Source organism: Rhipicephalus sanguineus, chromosome 11 (genome assembly GCF_013339695.2).
Source record: "Rhipicephalus sanguineus isolate Rsan-2018 chromosome 11, BIME_Rsan_1.4, whole genome shotgun sequence".
In the NCBI taxonomy this organism is placed as follows: Eukaryota; Metazoa; Arthropoda; class Arachnida; order Ixodida; family Ixodidae; genus Rhipicephalus; species Rhipicephalus sanguineus.
In genome coordinates this window covers 102,164,864-102,184,167 of record NC_051186.1, presented here as the reverse complement: position 1 = coordinate 102,184,167, position 19,304 = coordinate 102,164,864, and the positions used below count along the sequence as shown (strand labels likewise).

At 45.5% G+C, this 19,304-nt stretch overlaps 1 protein-coding gene across 1 annotated transcript; it reads right to left on the bottom strand.

Moving 5' to 3' along the window:
* Positions 1-7,997: 7,997 nt before the first annotated feature.
* Positions 7,998-17,580, bottom strand: LOC119375630 (uncharacterized). The gene is made up of 5 exons (XM_049411221.1): positions 17,490-17,580; positions 17,009-17,343; positions 13,449-13,562; positions 9,171-9,259; positions 7,998-8,127 (listed from the first exon to the last, which is right to left on the bottom strand). The coding sequence occupies exons 1-5, from the start codon at positions 17,515-17,517 to the stop codon at positions 7,998-8,000; spliced, it is 696 nt and encodes a 231-aa protein (XP_049267178.1). The 5' UTR covers positions 17,518-17,580.
* Between the last annotated feature and the right edge of the window lie 1,724 nt (positions 17,581-19,304).

Genomic DNA, 19,304 nt, shown 5'->3' with positions numbered 1-19,304 from the left:
GGGCAAGTGGTTCAACTTTGGCCGAGTGGCTGAATCGAGGGACGTGCCGACAAACAGAAAGACAGACAGACAGACAGAAAGACAGACCAAAATTTCTGCGTTTAAGTTCCCCAAGAAAGACTATCGTCTTTAAAAGCCCGCACTGTAAGTCACGTCAAAGCCACCTTTGCAGATAAGTTATTATCCAGGGGGACACAAAGTGGGACAGTAATTATCGCTGTCAGCCGTGCAATTAACTGAGATTTAATAATGAACTTTTTTAGTGACTGCAGCAAGCGGGCATGTATGTATTAAGAAGTTTGAGCCAGCTGCATTTCTACACGATTCCACTTCAAAGAATTCTTCTAGCATGTCTGGGCTCAGATATCCTGCTGCAAAGTTTAATTCTGGCTTGCATCATTGCACATGCAGGACCTTGAGCACTGGCACATAGCTCCTCCCTGATGTGCCAGGTTTAATGTTACAGCGGGTCGAAGGCATAGGGAAACATGATAACGGTTACCCTTTTCCTGCAGGCTGGTGATAGCAAGCAGTGACTGCTCGTCACACCAGGAAGTAATATTTTGCTGATCCTCACCGCCTTGCATCATGCAAACCACAATTAAATTTTGTAGCGGGAGATCTCGCAGCACAGACATGCTAGAAGAATTCTTCCAAGTGGAACTGTGTAGAAACACGACTGCCTCCAACTTTTCAATACAAAGATGCCCGCTTGCTGTAGTCACTAAAAATTTCATTATTTAATCTTAGTTAATTGGGCGGCTGACAGCAGTAATGTCTTACTTTGTGTCCCCATGGACACACAACTTACCTGCAAAGTTGGTTTTCATGTTTTTCCCAGGGCTGAATTTTAATGCAACCATAAAGCACAATCCTGAATGTGTCAATGCTGCTTCCTTAGCTTTGTATTTTGTCTTTTCAAAATTTATTGAGTGAGCGGCTCTCTCGACTCGTGTGTCATGTTTTAATTCATATCTTATGTGCAGTTATCATTTTTAAAATTGAACTTTCAATTTTGTGATAATGCAGTAGTGCATCAATTCACTATTTTATTTTCACCTTAATATTCACCGTACATTTTGTAATATTTTTTTTTCATCAGAGTCAATTTTTTTATTTTATTTATACAAGTAACTGCAGCGCCATGAGGGCATTATTGCAGGGGGAACTGCAATAATGCTTTTCTAATCATACATATTCCATTGTCTTTTCGGAAATTCATTTCCTAAGTGCAATCATGTGATGTCCTGCTATAATGCCTAATCATATTTAACTTTGTTAATGATAACTAACAGAAGGCATTCTGAAATATTGAAATGTAAGTCTCGGCATTGGGAGATGAATGGTGGCGACATTTTTTAAACTACACTGTTTTGTCTGCTTGCTTTAGTTGTGTGAAGTATAGTAATAATAAGTGTTTGGATTTAACCACAATATGATTATGAGGGACGTCGTAGTGGAGGGCTCCTGAAATTTCGACCACCTGGGTTCTATAAGGTGCACCTAAATCTAAGTAGATGGGCCTCAAGCATTTCTTCCTCGATCGAAAATGTGGCCACCACGGCCGGGATTTGATCGCGTGACCTTCGGTTCAGCAGTCAAGGGTGACTTACAGTGTACTACTTTTGTGTGGGCTATAGTTTGCTTTAAATTATGCATGCTAAGTATGGCATTTTGGTGCCAACCACGCATCTCTGGTAGTGCACTGATGTTGTGCTTGCCACATTCCTAATTTATTGCAGTATTTAATTTTAGCATGCATTTATTGTGAGCAGCTCTGGGTAGCGCACTGACGTTTGTCACATTCCTCATTTATTGCAGTATTTTTTATTTGTGTATTTATTCTGAGTTTGTTGTGAAGTTATGATTGTTCCACTTCTTCCACTCTAGAAGGTTGCATACATTTGTAATTAACCCATGAAGCCCAACAAGTCACTCTGATACACTTAGGTGTGCAAAGCTTATCTAAGAAGCCCATAGTGTTTATAATGCCTTAGGAAGTGCCTCTTGGTCATAAATTGCTGTCATGATGAGTTTCTTAAAACATTTGTTTTTGCGTTTTTCAGAAATGAATGTACTCTTCATTACCAAAAAAGATGCAGAACAAGTTAAACCTTTTAAAATGTTAATGATGTGTTGAGGCGTTATGGGGTTAAGGCTGATCTGTTAATCTTATTTTTCTTCAACCGCCGACATATGTACGTTGCCAGTTTGAATATTGTCTATGAAATGCTCTAAACTGTACAGTGTAAATGATAATAAATGAGTAATATTGCAGAGTTTTGTATGCGTGTACATCCAAATTATAGCAGCCGTAATATGCTGCATCATACAGGCAATGCAATGGCCTAATTTCTGGTCTGCGTAAAAGGTGGCTACTTATAGGACACATACAGGATGGACACTTTGAGGAGACAGAAAGTCAGCGGCCAAATCGCGACATCTGGGAGACATAAAGGACGGTTGCATATGGGATACATACAGGACGGTCACAAATGGGACACATACAGGACGGACACTTGGAGGACACAGAAAGTAAGCGGCCAAATCGCGACATCTGGGAGACATACAGGTTGTGTCCTCATGCTGCCTCGGGGAACCATACAGTACACTTCCAGGACATCACCATTTTCATAAGGGAGTAACCAAGTGTTGGGCTAGGATGGAGTATAATTATCATGTGTTATATTTAATGAAAAAATCTACAAGAGTCTATTACAGTGGTGCACTCTAGACTTTGTCCCATATGAAGATAAAGGAAAGGGTGACGTTACTCGTTGAACTTACGCCATGCCCGCGTCAGGCGCGCAGCGTAAAGGCGCAACCACTGGCAAGCGCCGGCACGCGTTCCAAGCGCCTACACGTCAAATGCGTCGCGACGCGCCCCGTGGAGGAAAATGGCGCGCAACCACTGGCAAGCGTCGACCGCTACGACGCTCGCTTTTGGCTGAGCCACAGTGTTGCTTGATCTTTTCGTTTAAAACTGTCCATGTACAGCCTAGAACGGCGCGTTATCAATCGAAGAGAATTAGTAGGTCGTTAAAATATTGACTGTGCTTCACCCACCACTCTTTTCACTATTTAAGAAGTAATTGACCAATGATCAAAGTAACAACCATGGTATGCACAAGTAATCGACATCGGCGACTGCGCTGCTGCCTTGAACAGTTCGCATCTGCACACGGGACACAGCCAACGATGTTTGCGAGATCGCCAACGCTTGTGCAATCGCCTTATTGACGCCTGTTGATGGCCATGCTATCAGTGCTCAACAGGAATATATAATCCTGTTAATGTAAATGATTCTGCTCGTGTTGTTGCTAAAAAGAAGCGGACGGGATCGGCGCCGCCCGCACCGTCGGTGGGCTTGACGTCGTTTCTTTAGGCGTACTTTAATTACGAAAAAAGAAAGGAAATAGACGCTTGCTGCAAAGTCCGAACGAAGTGCCCTAAAATTCGCCGCATAACAACTAATACTTTTCACATTAACAAAAAGACGGCTTTCCCGCGTACCATGGTTGTCACCACGAGTCCATGACTAATATTCTAGCTACCCAATATGAGTTACAGTTTATTACATGGGGCAACATTGAGAAGTTCGAATCCTGGAGAAAGCATACATACTAACTCAATTTTTTTTCAATAGTATGGAAACAAGAAAAAAACATTGCTGGAAACTCACAGTTACTTATGACCCCCCTAGCAACAAAATGCAACATCTAGCAAGAATCTGTAGTCCCCTCTAGCCCTCTACCAACAAACTGTCCCCTCTAGCAACAAACTGTAGGACTGCAAATAGGGCCTGACTTTCTTCTTTTTTTTATAAATGAACATGCACTGTTCGCCATAAAATATGCATCGAGTTTATAATTAAACAGTCTATCCTCACGCCTTATACACTTCCAGGCAGTGCACAAAGTATACTCCCGTACCTGCTTATTGTTTACTTGCACAGGATGATGTTTTGATTGGCAAAGGCATTCAGGTATATAAAACAAGGAATAATTGACCTATAATTGACTTATACAGCAATTGGTTCATGTAATGGGAGTGTGCAAGAGATTTTTTTCTCTGAAATGAAATGAGTGGTATCATGGTATCTGTACATTGCGTAACTGTTGTTAGGAATGGCTCAGAAAGTAAATTGGCGAGCAGCGCTTTTAGTGAAGATATCAGAGGGCCCGTCCTGTTCCTGAAGCTCAAAGGTTTATCAACCACCAGGAGGCTCCTATACATACGCAACAAAATTCATTAAAATTATCATGAATATGCTGGTGCATCCAATACACGTTTACAGGACATATTTTACAGCATTTATCGAAGTAATAATCACACCTAAAACTTCATGACGTGACAGATATCGGTCATAGGATTGCAACCAAGCACTGTGTAGAAGGCTTTCGCACGCTGCCTGTAGTCGAAATATCCTCTAACGCAAAACCCGCAACTCATACTTCATGATGCGACAGATATCGGTCGTAAGATTTATTTATTTGTTTATTTATTTTCAAATACTGCAGCACAATGCAGGGCTACTGCAAGAGTGGTGTACATAAATACAAAAGGAAAGAATGTATACAGTAATATCGCAATAAGTGCTTCAACAAAGCAGATATCGCCACCTGTTGAGTGCAACTGGGTAAAAAATGAGAGAAATAGAACACTAATATCATACAAGTGCTTCCAAAAATCAGAAACATTCATTTCACGAACCGAACCAGGTAGATCATATATTCCACTGTTCGATAAATCTCAGAAAAAAACTGTATTTGAACATGTTAGTGGGCACAAAAAATGGTTTAAGTTAAGACTGTGATTAAGGCTGTGCGCTGTGTAGAAGGCTTTCGTACGTTGTCTGTAGTCTAAATATCCTCTAACGCAACAACCACACCTGACTCTTCATGATGCGACAGATATCGGTCTTAATATTGCAACCGAGCACTGTGTAGAAGGTTTTCACACGTTTTTGGTAGTTTAAATATCCTACAACGCAACAAACCGCATCTGATACTTCCTGGTGCGACTTATATCGGTCATAGGATGGCACCAGAGCACTGTATTGAAGTCTATCGCGAGTTGTCGAGCATAACTAAACGGAATGTCTTCATATTTCAATTATGCTTAAGTGTATGCATAGTCTAAGTTAGTGCTTATACAAAAACCTGAAGAGAAATGAAATAGCCCTTGCAATACATCCAAGGATTTGGCGTTTGAAACCATCAACTAATTCATTCAGCTGAAATCAGTCTGGAGGAAGAGTAAATAGGTGCGCAGTTTAGAATGGTCTCACAAGTGTCTGTGGTTGCAGATGAGGCACAGTTTGAATTCCTTCTAAACAAAGTGCAGTGCAGTATTATTGCACTTTCGTTCCTTCTGAATATACATGTGGTGACATGCTCTTCTCTTCTTAATATCGTGTCATTGTGCACCTCAGATTTCAGTGTAGGTGCTTGTCACTTACAAACTTTTTAGCAAATTTGCTGTCTGGCTGTAAACAAAATGTAAGCTGTCCAGCTGTAAACAAAAAGCTGTAAACAAAAATTATTTAAGTAAACTGTAAGAGGATGGAGAAGCGCCATTGTTCGCATTCTCCCGTCTATGAGTATCAGAATAGACTAAGGAGAATGTGTGAGTCAGAATAGACAACCTGCAAAACAAGGTGTAGACAACCTGCAAAACAACTACCGTCAATTTCCTTCAACCAGAGTTCCTCACATGAGCTGGTTCACACGAACTCGACGGTAGAGGCCTACGCTGAATCCAGACGACACCGCTCTGAATTGACTTCGCGGTAGGCGAGAGCTCACACTCAAGACTTCAAACCTCCGAAGCATGTTTACATCCGTACCGAGCACAGATACACACAGATCAAAGCACAGGAACAGCGACATGCTGCAGCACTCGGTCGACGATCGCACGCAAACCGACGCAAGCACAGCCGGCAGGCATTCGCTGGATTTGTCGGCATCGCTCGAACTCTCCACGAAACCGCGTCACACTGGTAGCACCCGCGGTCGTTCGCCGTGTCGTTGTCGTACTGGATGACGACGCGGTCACTCTGGAACGTTTGCGACCGTAGTTTCCGTGCTTGCCCAGCACTCCGAGGTGCCTTCGAAGCGACTGCCATTAGGGATAGCGGGCAGAGGTTTCGCGGCCTCTGATTGACTGACGCCGCCGTACGCGTGGTGACGTAGGCGAAAGTATCAAAGTTCTCTTGACCCACACCCATCCGTGACCGACGCCGAGAGACGCATTTGATGCGTAAGCGCATGCATACGCGTGCCAGTGGTTGGGCCTAAAGGGGACACTAAAGGCAAATATTAAGTCGACGTTGATTGTTGCAATAGCGTTGCAGAAACCTGGTAGTGCTTGTTTCGTGCCAAGGAAATGCTTATTTTGAAAGAAAATCACGTTTTAGTGGTCCGCACGGCGTTAGCGCACTTCAAATCAACCGCCTGAACGGACCTTCTGACGTAGCAGTTGCCGTGCCCAATGTTGCCCTTCTGACGTAGCCAGTTGCCGTGCCCAATGTTGACACTTTCATCCGTGACACGCTTGCGATAATGCTTCAACTACATACTGTGGACAAGGCGGCTACGTACCTGTCAGGTCTGTCAACCGCGGTCTGCGGCTCCCTCCTTACGCTCAAGTCGAGACCGCGAAATGCGTACAGCCCGTAAACAGACGCGGCTAGTTTCCCGAGTGTTGTTTTTCTGTGAATTCTGACAGACATGGACATACAGTGAAGCGCACCGCAACCAGAACAGCCCTGCACGATACACTTTTGTCAAGCGTATCATCGCAGCCGCATAAGATTTGGAAAAGCATAGTCGAAGTCGCGGCTGTGTTAATGAACCGTGCCCAAGCAGAAAGAAATACATGCGCAATGACCGAGCCACACTTTAGTTCACGCGAGTACAATAAAACCCTTTTGGCGCGTCTAAGACTTATATCAACAATGGAAAAAAAAGTTAAATCAACAATGGCAACCGTGAAGAATTCTTCGCATATATGACAAATGCTATCCACAACGTAAACGTGCTCGCTATGCCTCCACACAAAGCTTATGCCATGAAATCCGGTGCTGCACATGACAATGACAACCACTTGACAAGGCTAATCCTTTCTGCTGGGTAAGCCGCTCCAAAACATAACCGATGAGCCGGCGTCGGAGACAATTTCTTGCGTTTTACAGCTGCCGCTCATTCCTTGCGGCGGTCTTTTTGAAAACAGCTAATAAAAAAAAACTTATTCCATCCTTCTCCTGCCCTCTTGCGCAAATAACTGTGGCGCTGCTCGTCGATACACCGTTTTTCTTCTCTGCACGACGACAAACAGCGCACGCACCAGCGAAAACACAGCAGCAACTGCGGTAGGCACGGCGGCTTTTTCCTACCGCGCGAAACTAAACGCCCGATGACAGCGCCACCGCATTTCTGTGACGTATGTCCGGTGGAATTCGTCTATAGTTCACTGTAACGGAGCTTAGCTTGGTCAGCAGCAGCAGAATTAGAGTATCGACAGGGCGAAAATAGCGAGAGCCAAGCACACGCAGCAGTACGCGACACCGAAACTACCACTGAGACGCGCAGCTTGGCGAAAACGGAACTTCTGAACCACTCGCGCCGTTCCCCCATGGTAGCACCAAGAGGTTCTTTTTCCCATTAATGAAACGGAAACAAACAAACAGCATTTTATTACGTCTTGTGATAGGCCGAAGGTTTTTTTTTTTCTTGCAACTGGGTTGATTAGTAGTGGCTAATTGTACTCGGGACTCTTTGACGTCATTGAGATCATTTCCAAAATGTCCCGCTCGTGGCGCACATCGTGACCTTCATTTACCTGAATTTCCTGATTGCTAGAGCACTGCTGTTGATACTATTTACATTTTAGACGTTATGATACATTGACCTTTCACTGTAAGATAAATTATTTGCTTTTAGTGTCCCTTTAATCTCCTCACTGTGCTGTCGTGCCGGCACCGTCATCGCGACCTCCTATCCTTCCTTCGCTACCCTAATCTGGTTTGGCGTTCGCTTGCGATGACGACTCGGAGACGGCTGGCTGACTCCCGTATAGGGCTGAGACCGGTGCGCGCTTGTACTGGCTTGCGCTCGCTCCCTTAGCCTGCAATATAGGTGGGCAGCTCTCAATAACCAAGTCCTAGCGGGCTGTGTGCGTTCACACTGTCCATAAGTTTACACAAACGGTCCCTTAAGCGCAGCTATAATCACCTAAAATTTTGTATCTGCAACTGGGTGATAAGTGCTACAACATACTCATACAAAGGAAAAGTCCAAGACAAATGCATTAGGCACGTTAACTGCACGTCACGATATAGAACATTAAGAAATCACTCGTGAATGAGCAAGAAATGGTGCCACTCGTAAGTAGAAAATAAAATAAGCAGGGGCAAATACGGGCGCACAGCTGGAGCAAATGCGGGCGCACAGATTTCGCAAATGTCATTAGCGATGATACGCAAATTTAAAACCAATTTGAGGCATTGCTGACAGCATCCGCAAAAGCGACAAAGCAAGCATGAGCGCGACTTCAGCTAAAGTGCGGGACATCCCACTCAGTCGTTATGGTCACAAAAAATCAGCACAGTTTCTGAATGCTTAACACATTTTATTCATTCTTAATTAGGTAGCTCACGCATGGCAAGAGGAGGCATCATGCAGCCGCAAAAAGAGGAATCCTGCATGGGAGCAGCAGAACCTGAAACAGAAAAAAAAAATTAACAAAGTTGCAATTTATTAAAACATTCAGTAGCGGTCGACCGATCACAACGTTGACTCGAGTAAGTGGTGCTTTATTGCATCCTAAAACTCAGTAGCAAATTATTGCGCGTTTTTGTTAAGAGATGGTGGGAGAGTGGTATAGCGGTGGTCCTTAAGGGCTAAAGCTACAGCTGATTCTCGCATGCTTGCGCTTTCGAAGACGGAAATAAGGTAAAAGTAAAAACCAGTGAAAGGGGAGTGTTACACCATCAGTACGCCATTCCGATTCACCCAAGATTGCATTCGCCAGTACTCACTCACTTTTCATAGTCCCATATGGGACAGTCACGCCGCGTTTCCATGACAGTGCAATTAAACGCTCGCCTCTACGTAAGTTGGTAAAAATTGCAGGCGCTTTCGATGACTGTGTGCAATGAATGAGAGTACCTATTTTCGTGTTGTGGCTTGCAGCAAGCGTTCTGCAGGACAAGCGTAGCGGCGTGTTGTTGGAAGCTCGCCTGGCACACACCATTTGCCTGAAAAAAAATTATATATATATATATATATATATATATATATATATATATATATATATATATAGATATATATATATATATATGAACAACAAATTAGGAGCTCGCATGGTTAGGCATTCGAAGCAATGCAAGTTGATGGTAGTAAGTTTTGTGCCGTTCGTTAGAAAATTAACATGCCGGAACGCTTGAACATATGTTTTACAGCTAAGGCTGTACACATCCAGCAGAGCGTGTAATCAGACTTTGCACTAAGGAATACAATGGTAATATCTGAAGTTTTCATGAAGACTTTCGCATCCTCATGCACCGCTACGGACAGCAAACGGCGTGTGCCCTTGGCTACGCGCACTCAATGCGGCCTACTCAACATCGATTTTACAGAGAACCCGCACAGAAAACAGATTTAAATGGGGCACAAAGGAGAAGTACAACATCTATTAGTGTCCCCCGCGTCGTCTTCGGACATCCGTGCGGTTTCCACGTGCGTTGAGTGGCCAGCAAGGCCAACTGGAGACGCACGTGTGTCCAGCGAAGGAGTTGTGAAATGCACTGCAGAGCAACGGGGGTATAGGGGTTCCTCCTTTGAGGGAGCAAGTGCATTGCCACTCCCATTACTCTCATAAAAGGAGCAACGGCAAGGGGACGAACCGTTGCTCTTCTTTCAGTTGCTCCTTCGGGGGATGAACGGTTAGTCCCCCCAGTTACTCCTTGAGGATAAACAGTTACTCCTTCCTGATGCTCCTCAAGGGAGCAACGGATGCTCCTTCCCGTTACTCCTTAGTTCCTTCTTGGGCCGAAAAAAAAAATTCTTTTGATTTACTTATACAGCATATTGAGGTTTATACAGACATTTGTTTGGATGTACACACGATATACAGACATCTCATTCAGAAAGAAATTTCAGAAAATTTGCAACAAACACACAGGATTCGAACTGGCGACCACTTAATCGCCATGCGCGCACGCTAACCACTGCGCCACCAAACGCTACGGCGCCGTCTGAAAGAAAACGGGGTTATGTAGGTACCGACGGGTCGTTGCGCGTTCTGACACTTGGTGAAATGAGCATAGGCGTACAGAACCAGTGGTGATGTTCGAAGGAGAATAGAAATTAACAATGTAAACATCTGAAAACGTCAAGGTATACGAATCTCTCGCGAAAACACAGGCTTTGCCGTGCTCCTTTCGCGCTAGCTAAAAGGCGAGTAATTTCTTTTTTTTTTCTTTTTTGCCCGGAGGTGTGTTTTCTTCTTATTTATTATCATTGTTATTATTATTATCAATAATAATATTTTTTTGCGGAAGAGTCGCCTCCCCATTGAAAAGACAACACCGCCCGAGCTGATAACGACCATTTGCTCTGAGATTAAACACAAAGTCAAACTACCGGACCCGATTGCGATAACTGCCCACCCGCCAAAATTAGCCAGTGACAAGCTCGCTGTCAGTCTTTCTGCGCATCGCGATATAAGTGTGCGTTGCGTGGTCTCTGCTGCAACCCTGCAGTCGGGGCTTTTGCTGCTTTGTACTGGAGACGTATACACTGTTGGGTAACAGATGTCTCAGCTTGCGACTGCTTCTGCGCAGAGCTGATAGACGAAGCGATCAAGGCGACGGTGAGTTCAGGCAAATGTATATACATATAAGCAGAGGCGTTACATATTCGGTTCTGGGGCCGACAGCTTATTGGGCTCGCACAGAGGTGCGACGACGACCCGGGATTTCTTCGTTCGCTGTCTCCCTCTCTCCGCGCAGCTTGGTTCTTTTGTAGCCCTGGCCGAGTCCTTGCATCAGCCAGTAGTTCGACGCCTCCAATCAGGAACCGCCGTTGGTCGCTGGCTCGAACCGGATCCGCGCATGAGAGGGCTTGCCGCACGTTGCGGGAGAGGTTTCTGCTGGTTCCATCAGCCGCATAGCCGGAGTTGCCGGGGATTGCGTAAGACTCCCACCTCGTTGCATCAGCTGGTGTTGACGCTGGTTGCATCAGACAGTCTATCGATGTTGGCGCTGGTTGCGTCAGACCAGGGGCGTGGCCAGAAATTTTTTTCGGGGGGGGGGGAGGGGGTTCAACTATATTTTACGTATATTCGTGCGTGCGTTTGTATGTGTGCGTGTATATATACGCAAGCAAAACTGAAAATTTTGGTTTGAACCCCACCCCCCCTGGCTACGCCCCTGCGTCAGACGTTCTACCAGCTTGAATGCCTTGTCGAAGCAAGAAAGTTTGGGTTGGGAGCCCTGGCATAACAACATGGAGTCTCGCGAAGCTTCGCATCTTATTGCCACATTCTCAGGCTATATATTTATGCCAAATGTTATACGCAAACACGCCACTTAACTTGCTACGACAGCAGCTTCAGGTGCTGGCGTTCTAGTGCAACTATGCCTTTTATTAGGCGCTTTTAGCTTGTATTAGGGCCTTTTAGCTTCACGTTACCGTGTTACGAGCTGCCGGAAGGAATATGCGCGTAAGCGGGCCTTTACGGAACGTGAACTACTCTCCGGATTGGCTCTACGTTTACGGCCCTTTCTCGCAAACCCACCTTCGTTCGCGGCTACTCGCGATACCCGCTTTGCCGAGGCTCCAGCCGCCGAGTAAAAATAAGCCGAGGTGCGAGCGCCAATTGCGATCACCTTGTTTCAGCGGCTAGAGTCACTAGAGTGACCTAGAAATAGAATACCGAAGCCGTAGACACGTGAGAAGCGTTGACATAAATACCCCGAGAGGCTGGATAGGTGACGCCATCTAGCGTGAACAAGATGAAGCAGGCAAGCAAAAAATTGGTACTGCAGAAACATCGTGCGTTCTACTTCTGGTGTAGATGCCTTGCCGCGGCATAATTACCAATGAATTACCTTTTCAATCATTTTTTCCTCAAAAACACTAGGCGAAAACAAACGTGTCTATGACTACGGTTGCACGAAGCGTCACAAGATGGCGACACGATTGTCGGATAACCCGGTATTCTGCACCCCTTTGCGTATACCGGGATACTGTACACGCTAAAAACCGCTCGTGATTTTGCCGCAGCGGTGATACAAGCTTATCTAAGTTCAATATAATATAACTGCCGTTATCATCACCATTTCATAGTTTATTCAAATGTAAAGGTATCCGTTTACGTACGTACTTAAACGTTTACGTACGGGGAGCTAAAACTTTTCTAAAAACATGTGTTCCGGTAACGCGGTAACATTAAAAAGTATACGTACAAGCTAAATGTCCCTATTAGCGTGGGTATCTCTCTGTTCAGTTTACAAAAAGTAGTTTCCTTACGCCAGCCCGCAAGAAAATGTGGCCCATGCATCGACCGATACAGGGTGCGTCCTGCAGGAGAGCGACGGTTGCGCGCCGAGAGCAACTGTTGCCGTTCGTCCTTCTGTTGCTCCCTTCCAACCTAACACTAAACGGTTACTCCCCCAGCTTGAGACATGTCAGCCATCTTGTTCCAGTTGGTCTTTTGGGGAGTAAAAGTTGGTGTTTAGGACTAAAACCCGCAGTTACTCTCTTTTTTTCTATTTTTGGCTTAGAATGTGGAGCCTCATTCAGCATGTGTGGTAGGACTGCTCTCAGTATAAAAGCATTATGGAAAGAGGTTGATGCGTGCTTTAAGAGGAGTCAACGCGCACAGCGCTTAAGTAAGCGAAAGAACCGAAACAGGAACATGGAGAAAGAAAGTGAAACAGCAAATGTGAAATCAACCAGCCAGACAAGAAGAAGGCACAAAGACCAGACACACAAGACGTCACTTGCTTGCGCAGTTCTACTCGTGCAGGCCCTCGTAGCTATGAACCAAAAGCTCATTTGTATACCATCCTGATGGAACAGCGCCCCTTGTCTCATTTTTATTTGCCACTCCTCCAATTTGTGCTTGCTCCACGTATTGAATAAACATCACCAAGCACGCTTGAAAGCATCGCCAAACAATGGCGTTCTTTACAGAAGCTATATTGTGCCCTTTGTTGACAATTTTCGTAGTTGTTTGCCGTGTTTTAAATAGCATAAACCTGCACTCAGGGCTAGAAAATGACTTGAGAAGTACCTGTCCTGCCTGTTCGATTAGTTAGGCACTGTCAGCAAGATTTGTCCTTTTTTCCACATTATGCTTTACAGCAGAGCATCTCAATTAGAAAAAATGCGCCCCGGGTTTTTTTTTTCTTTTTTTTGTGAACGCATCGGCATTCTTACCCTTTCCCCGAGTGGAAGGCACTGGTGAGGATCGTAGACTTGCGAGGTGTTGCAACGGCTAGGAGTGGTCTTGAATTCCAGTCGGACGCTGAAATTTTTCAGACTCCTGTAGTTCTGTGAAAGAAGCGCAGAATAAGACCCACGTTAGTACCAGGACAAAAGCTGGAGAACCATCTGCGACAAAAGCTGGAGAACCAATTGGCAGAGCTAAATAGTGGTGAATTGAATCCTTTAGAAAGGTAGCTGTAGTGCGACTCGCATCGAGAGCAGCCCAAAGGGGCTCCAAAATTATTTCTGTTATGGTAGCGGAATGATAAGGATATCAAAGTCATGCCCACGATGGTGGCAAAGACTGGCACATTGACAAAGAAAAGGCATACAACAGCTACCAACTGACCATTGTGCAACTACCATCCCAAGTGAGCTATTTCATTGTATCACATTGTAAGCCAAAAAAAGCAGAGATGGGTGTAAATTGACTTGTCCTCTAGCTCACATTGTAAGCCACATTGTAAGCCAAAAAAAGCAGAGATGGGTGTAAACTGACTTGTCCCAATGGTGGTTTATATACTCCGTCCAGGCGGAGTAAAAAATGTAGCCCCCTTAAGGACGGTGGTTTTGGATGGACTGAGGGGAGTATGTTTACATCCATCGAGGAGCTGTTCCAGGTAAGTATGGGAGTAAATCTTTATAACCATCGAAAAAAAAATGCTTTTCGCTGTCGGACCATGCGCCAGAAAACTTTAATTAAATTAGCATCGAAGCACGCAAGGTCGATCACACGTACACAAACATGCACACAACGTTCGCAAATTAATACAACACTCACACTGACAACCGCTCGCCACTCGCGCTTCACAACCAAACTGCGGTCACCGGCTATATATAGGCACCCTATCCTGACCTCCTTGTAGCTCAGGTGGGACACCTTTTTCGCGTAATTAAGCAACAAACATTCATGGCGTACGTATAAATTCGCGGTGGGCTTATAGATATCACTGAGGCACACACACACCTCTTACTATAAACCTGCCTAACATTTAACGCCTTTTTAATTAGCGAATTTTGATTATCAGCTGGCACTCTGTCGCATGGGATGTATCCGCCTTAGCAGTACTGTGCGTGAGTCTGTAAAATGCACATAATCGTGCACGAACCCCGAGCGGCTGTGCACGAACGCTTAAGCGGCTCACATTCAGCAACACCGGCGAAGAACCGCGGCGCCACGCCGGTATACCGCGTTGTTGCCGACGGCGTCGCTAGGCCTCTCCCAGGAGTACGGCACGGCTATACGATGAACGACACCTCGCGATCACAAAATGCTTCCTGCTGTACAGTTTTCGTCGCCGTTATTTTACACACACAATAAAAAAAAAAAAACAGATGTCCGCTATCCGCTTTAAGCTACAAAGCGATGTACTTACAATGAACTAGACGGCTCGTAGTGGCGGTGCTTATTGCTCGCAGTGCATCGGCGTCTGCATGTTGGTTCAATCCGTCTAGTATCGGCGCTTGCCTTCTCGCTAGACGTTTGACAGCGGTGGTCGCATGGCGCAAAAGAGAAAACTTAAACGTATTCTTTCCAGCAGCTTTTATTTCCTGTGAAACATATCCTTTGCTTCACCGGTGGCCGGTGCGAGCTCGTAGAACTCGTAGAACTCCGCCGGATTGGTACCGACGACGTAGAGAAGCCTCCTTACCGCTTAGAAGTTGCAGCCGGGAAACATCGGTCACACTCCGAGAAGCAACCGTTGCCCGGGGTCGGGGCGAGCGCGTCGCTGGCACAGCTCTCACACCGGCCGCCGGCAATCTTGATGCCGACGACGTAGCGAAGCCTAAGTACATCTCATTGCTTCGAAGTTTTAACCGGTGAAACTCCAGAAACAGCCGCTGACGATCGCAACAGCTTACTTTTGTTACCGATGAAATTATTCTTCGCACTTCTTCGTAACTGGGCACGTTGAAGCGAGGTATCCGTGGCGTGTCGGAGGCTTGCACTCGTGTGCATGGGCACTGCCGCTCGTCGGGAGAATAAACACGGCACAGCCAGCTCGATGTGTTCGCGGTCGGATGCTGGCACGAGTTGAACTTGTCTCTGTCCAGAACGGTTCAGCGGAGAAAATAGTCCTACACGTCTACACAAAGCACTAATCGGCAGTTCTTGCAAGACATGGTGTAGCTGGAGCTTCACACGCGGTAAACAGACGCGGACACGCGTACACACACAGGCACGCACGCACGTCGCTGCCAAAAGTGGTTTCTGGAGCTCCCATGGGGAGTTAATGAACGTGAGCAGATATTTCTTGTGGAGTATAATAAGGGCATGTCGTTTATACGCTCTTTCACTTCGCAACGGGAGCATAAAGACGACATGTGCCATATATTAACTCAGCCTTGACGGAGTAAATGATGGGGGCATGCGAGTTTTCGGGCCTGATAAGCTGATAAAGCTCCCATCTGGGCTAACTTTTGCTTACAGTGCAGGCGCAAGCACATGCAAGTTCGCGTGGATGTACGGGGGCTGTCGCTGAAGGAAACTTTTTGGCCAACTTTATGTTAAGCACAATCTTAGGGCAAGAAGTAGTATAAAACATTTTTGAAGCCAATATTGTCAATTCTTATGCCACACGCAAAGCATTGAAAGAACGCTTATCAGTAGAAAGCACGCACATGATACAGTCGAGTAGCGTGTTTCGTGGGGCTAGTTGGTAAGGTATTGATACGCGAATTTAAATTGCGCTTGGAACATGACACCACAGCCTGCTTTTAGTCTGATGTCTCGTTCCATACGCTGTTTAAATTGAAGTGATAACAGAATACACCGCCACAAAAATACGCGCAAAAGAATTTCGCACTGGGCGTTGCAACATAGCGCTACCAGCTTCGTTTATAGAAAGTGTTCCGTCTTTTTGAACCCGTCCTTCGCATTTAATTCGAAACTTTTACCGAGTTGCCTCCTCCGCAATTGCCAGGAATTCATTATTAGATAGGCCATAGTGAAAGACGCGTGATGGATTATAACCACCCGAGTTTTCTTTTTTTTTTAACGTGCACGACAGGTATCCTGCCCCTCGTAGTGCGAAAACTACGACCCGGAACGGAACCAGAGCACTGGCACTCAACAGCGCACCACAGCAGTACGCAAGCAGCCACCACTGCTAGTACTCGTATACATACGAAACAGGAGCTTGCACCTAGGACGCTCAACATTGAACCGGACAATAATGGTTGGGCTTTTTCGTCCCAAAACCAGGATATGATTATGAGTGACGCCGTAGTGGAGGCCTCCGGAAATTTCGACCACCTGGGGTTCTTTAACGTGCACCTAAATCTAAGTACACTGGCCTCAAGCAATTTCACCTCCACCAAAAATGGGGCCGCAGCGACTGGGATTGGGTAATGATCCCAAGAAAAGTAATTCGTGTGGAGTAATGACAGCCAGAAGAACGAGAGAGCCCTGTCATTAGATCTGGCATCTCTCGTATGCAGCCCCAAGCAGCGCTTGAAATACTTTGGGAAGTCACTCTGCTTCCGATTCATGTATCCTGACGAACACTCACCTGGGTTGCCACGCGAGTCAGTCTCAGGAGAGTGTTCAGCTGGCCAGATGTGGGTTGTATCTTGCCATCCTTCAGAGCAAGATGAGCAAAGTGCTTGAAGCTTGCGTTGCCACGAATACGGCTGCGAGGCTCAAAGGTGCACTTGTGTGGCTCTTCGTGCTTGCGGTTGTAACGGACGCAGCCTTCGAAGATGTCCGGCATCTGCGTGCAGAAGATTGCCGCACAGAGCAGCAGAACGACGGTGATCCGGAACATGGTCTTGAACTTGGCGGCAGAGATGTTCTCGACGGAAGCAGACTTGTCAAGATGCTGCAATGTGCCGCGATACACGATCCCTGAAAGGGAAGTGGCGACAAGAGGCGCTGGCGTTTATGCCAAGCGAGGCGAGGGCAGCCTTTGCCGATAATAACTTATTTTGATTACTCAGAGTGACTGCTTATTTTGCAGAAAAAAACCAAAAAAAACTATCATTGCGCTTAACGCAGGCACACATGCCAGCCCGCTCGCATCACAGGCTCGATTGAACAATTTGTTCGGGCGCCTGGAGCGTAGTAGCTTTCTCATGCCCACTTACGTAAATGACGTGATCATGTTTTCAATAATGTTAGCCGCTAATAAAAACCCTCTTTCGATTTGTTCCCCTCAGGCTAATGGCAACCGCGATAGCAATAAAGGAATAGCCACGGGTAGATCCCCCACTGTGACTTCGATTTGGTAACGCTACTATTAAGCACATGTTGGCGCAGCTTATCAAGACAAATGAATGACGCGGTACGTATATCGCGGTAGTAAATAATAATCAATCGAGTGGGTGTAAAATTCAACAGGAAACGGGTATCAAAACGCGTCATTTGTGTTTTCTCGGAACGTAATAAAGCGATTATGGAAGGGGGTTTGCGACCTTTGTTAAAAGCTGTTTACGACGGGCCGATAAGTTATGTGGGAGGTGAGTAGCAGTGACAGCAGTGGCGTACCAACCCGTTCGCGAGTGAGAGGGGGGCAAGCCTCGCTCGCTTGTGTGTGTGTATATATATATATATATATATATATATATATATATATATATATATATATATATATATATATATATATATATATATATATATATATAAGGCTTAAATGCGGAAGAGTAACTTCGGTTGCCGCAAGGTTATAAGTATTTTAAGAGTATATGCGCCTTTATAGAAAACAGCTTTATTGTCGACGTTTCGATCGGAGACCGATCTTCATCAAGACGAAATTTACCAGGCTTCGATGCGCTTTTATATCATCGTCCTCCGAGCCGAGAGAGAGAAAAAAGTAAAATAATTTAAGAAAAAAAATTAAAAATAAACAATGAGAGAGGGAAGTAAGTAAAAGTGAAAAAAAAGTGCACATACTATGTGCACTTTAGTATGTGCTGTGTGTATGTCATATATGACATACACACAGCACGTGTTTCCTAAGAAAGAAAAAAGAAGGAGTAAGAATTTTGAGATGAAAGGAAACAGTGTCGCGAACACACCACGTGCCCATATTTTGACATACAAAACAACACGTGTTTCCGGAGGAAAAAAAAGAGTGAAAACTACGTAGATATACACAGATCGTCCAGGTGAAGTACATTACTGTAGTCCCCTTGCTTTGGGTGCCCCCTCCTCAATTGTTCCCGAAGCCTGGACACAATAGGTGAGTACATTCCTCCAAAAATCATTGTCACGCCTCGCGTCTTCGACTCCTCCCCCCCCCTCCACAGTGCTCGTGAAGCCTGTAAGGGGATGAAGCTTCACAAGAAGGGATAAGCGTTCATTCTAAAAAGACAGGGCGTGCAAACACGGACACAAGAAAGAAGTCAGGACACCACAAACGCCGACTGACAACTGAAGAGACGCACAACGGCCGAAAAGAAAGAAGGCACGGAAACGTATTTGCGCATGCCCATGCAACAGGCGAACCTATCAATCCGGCACGCGTGGCGGTCTACGTGGAAGATAACTGTTAAGGCATTTGATTTCATCTTTACGCAAGTTAATCGATGGTTGGCTCACGCATGCGCTACCACTATTCTCGATATGCCATGCTTCAATCATCAGGCGCGTTTCTTCATTTCTATGCCGGTACAACACTGCGCATTCATCAAATGTTGGCGTGCACCTACAATCTCGACAATGTAAAGATAGATTAGAAGGTGAGCCCCCTGTTAGCGATCTCTTATGTTCCAACAATCTTTGGTTAATGCATCGGCCCGTCTGTCCTACGTAGAAGCGGCCACAGCTGTTTTACGAAACAAATATCGGTCCGCTTCTTCTCCTTTACT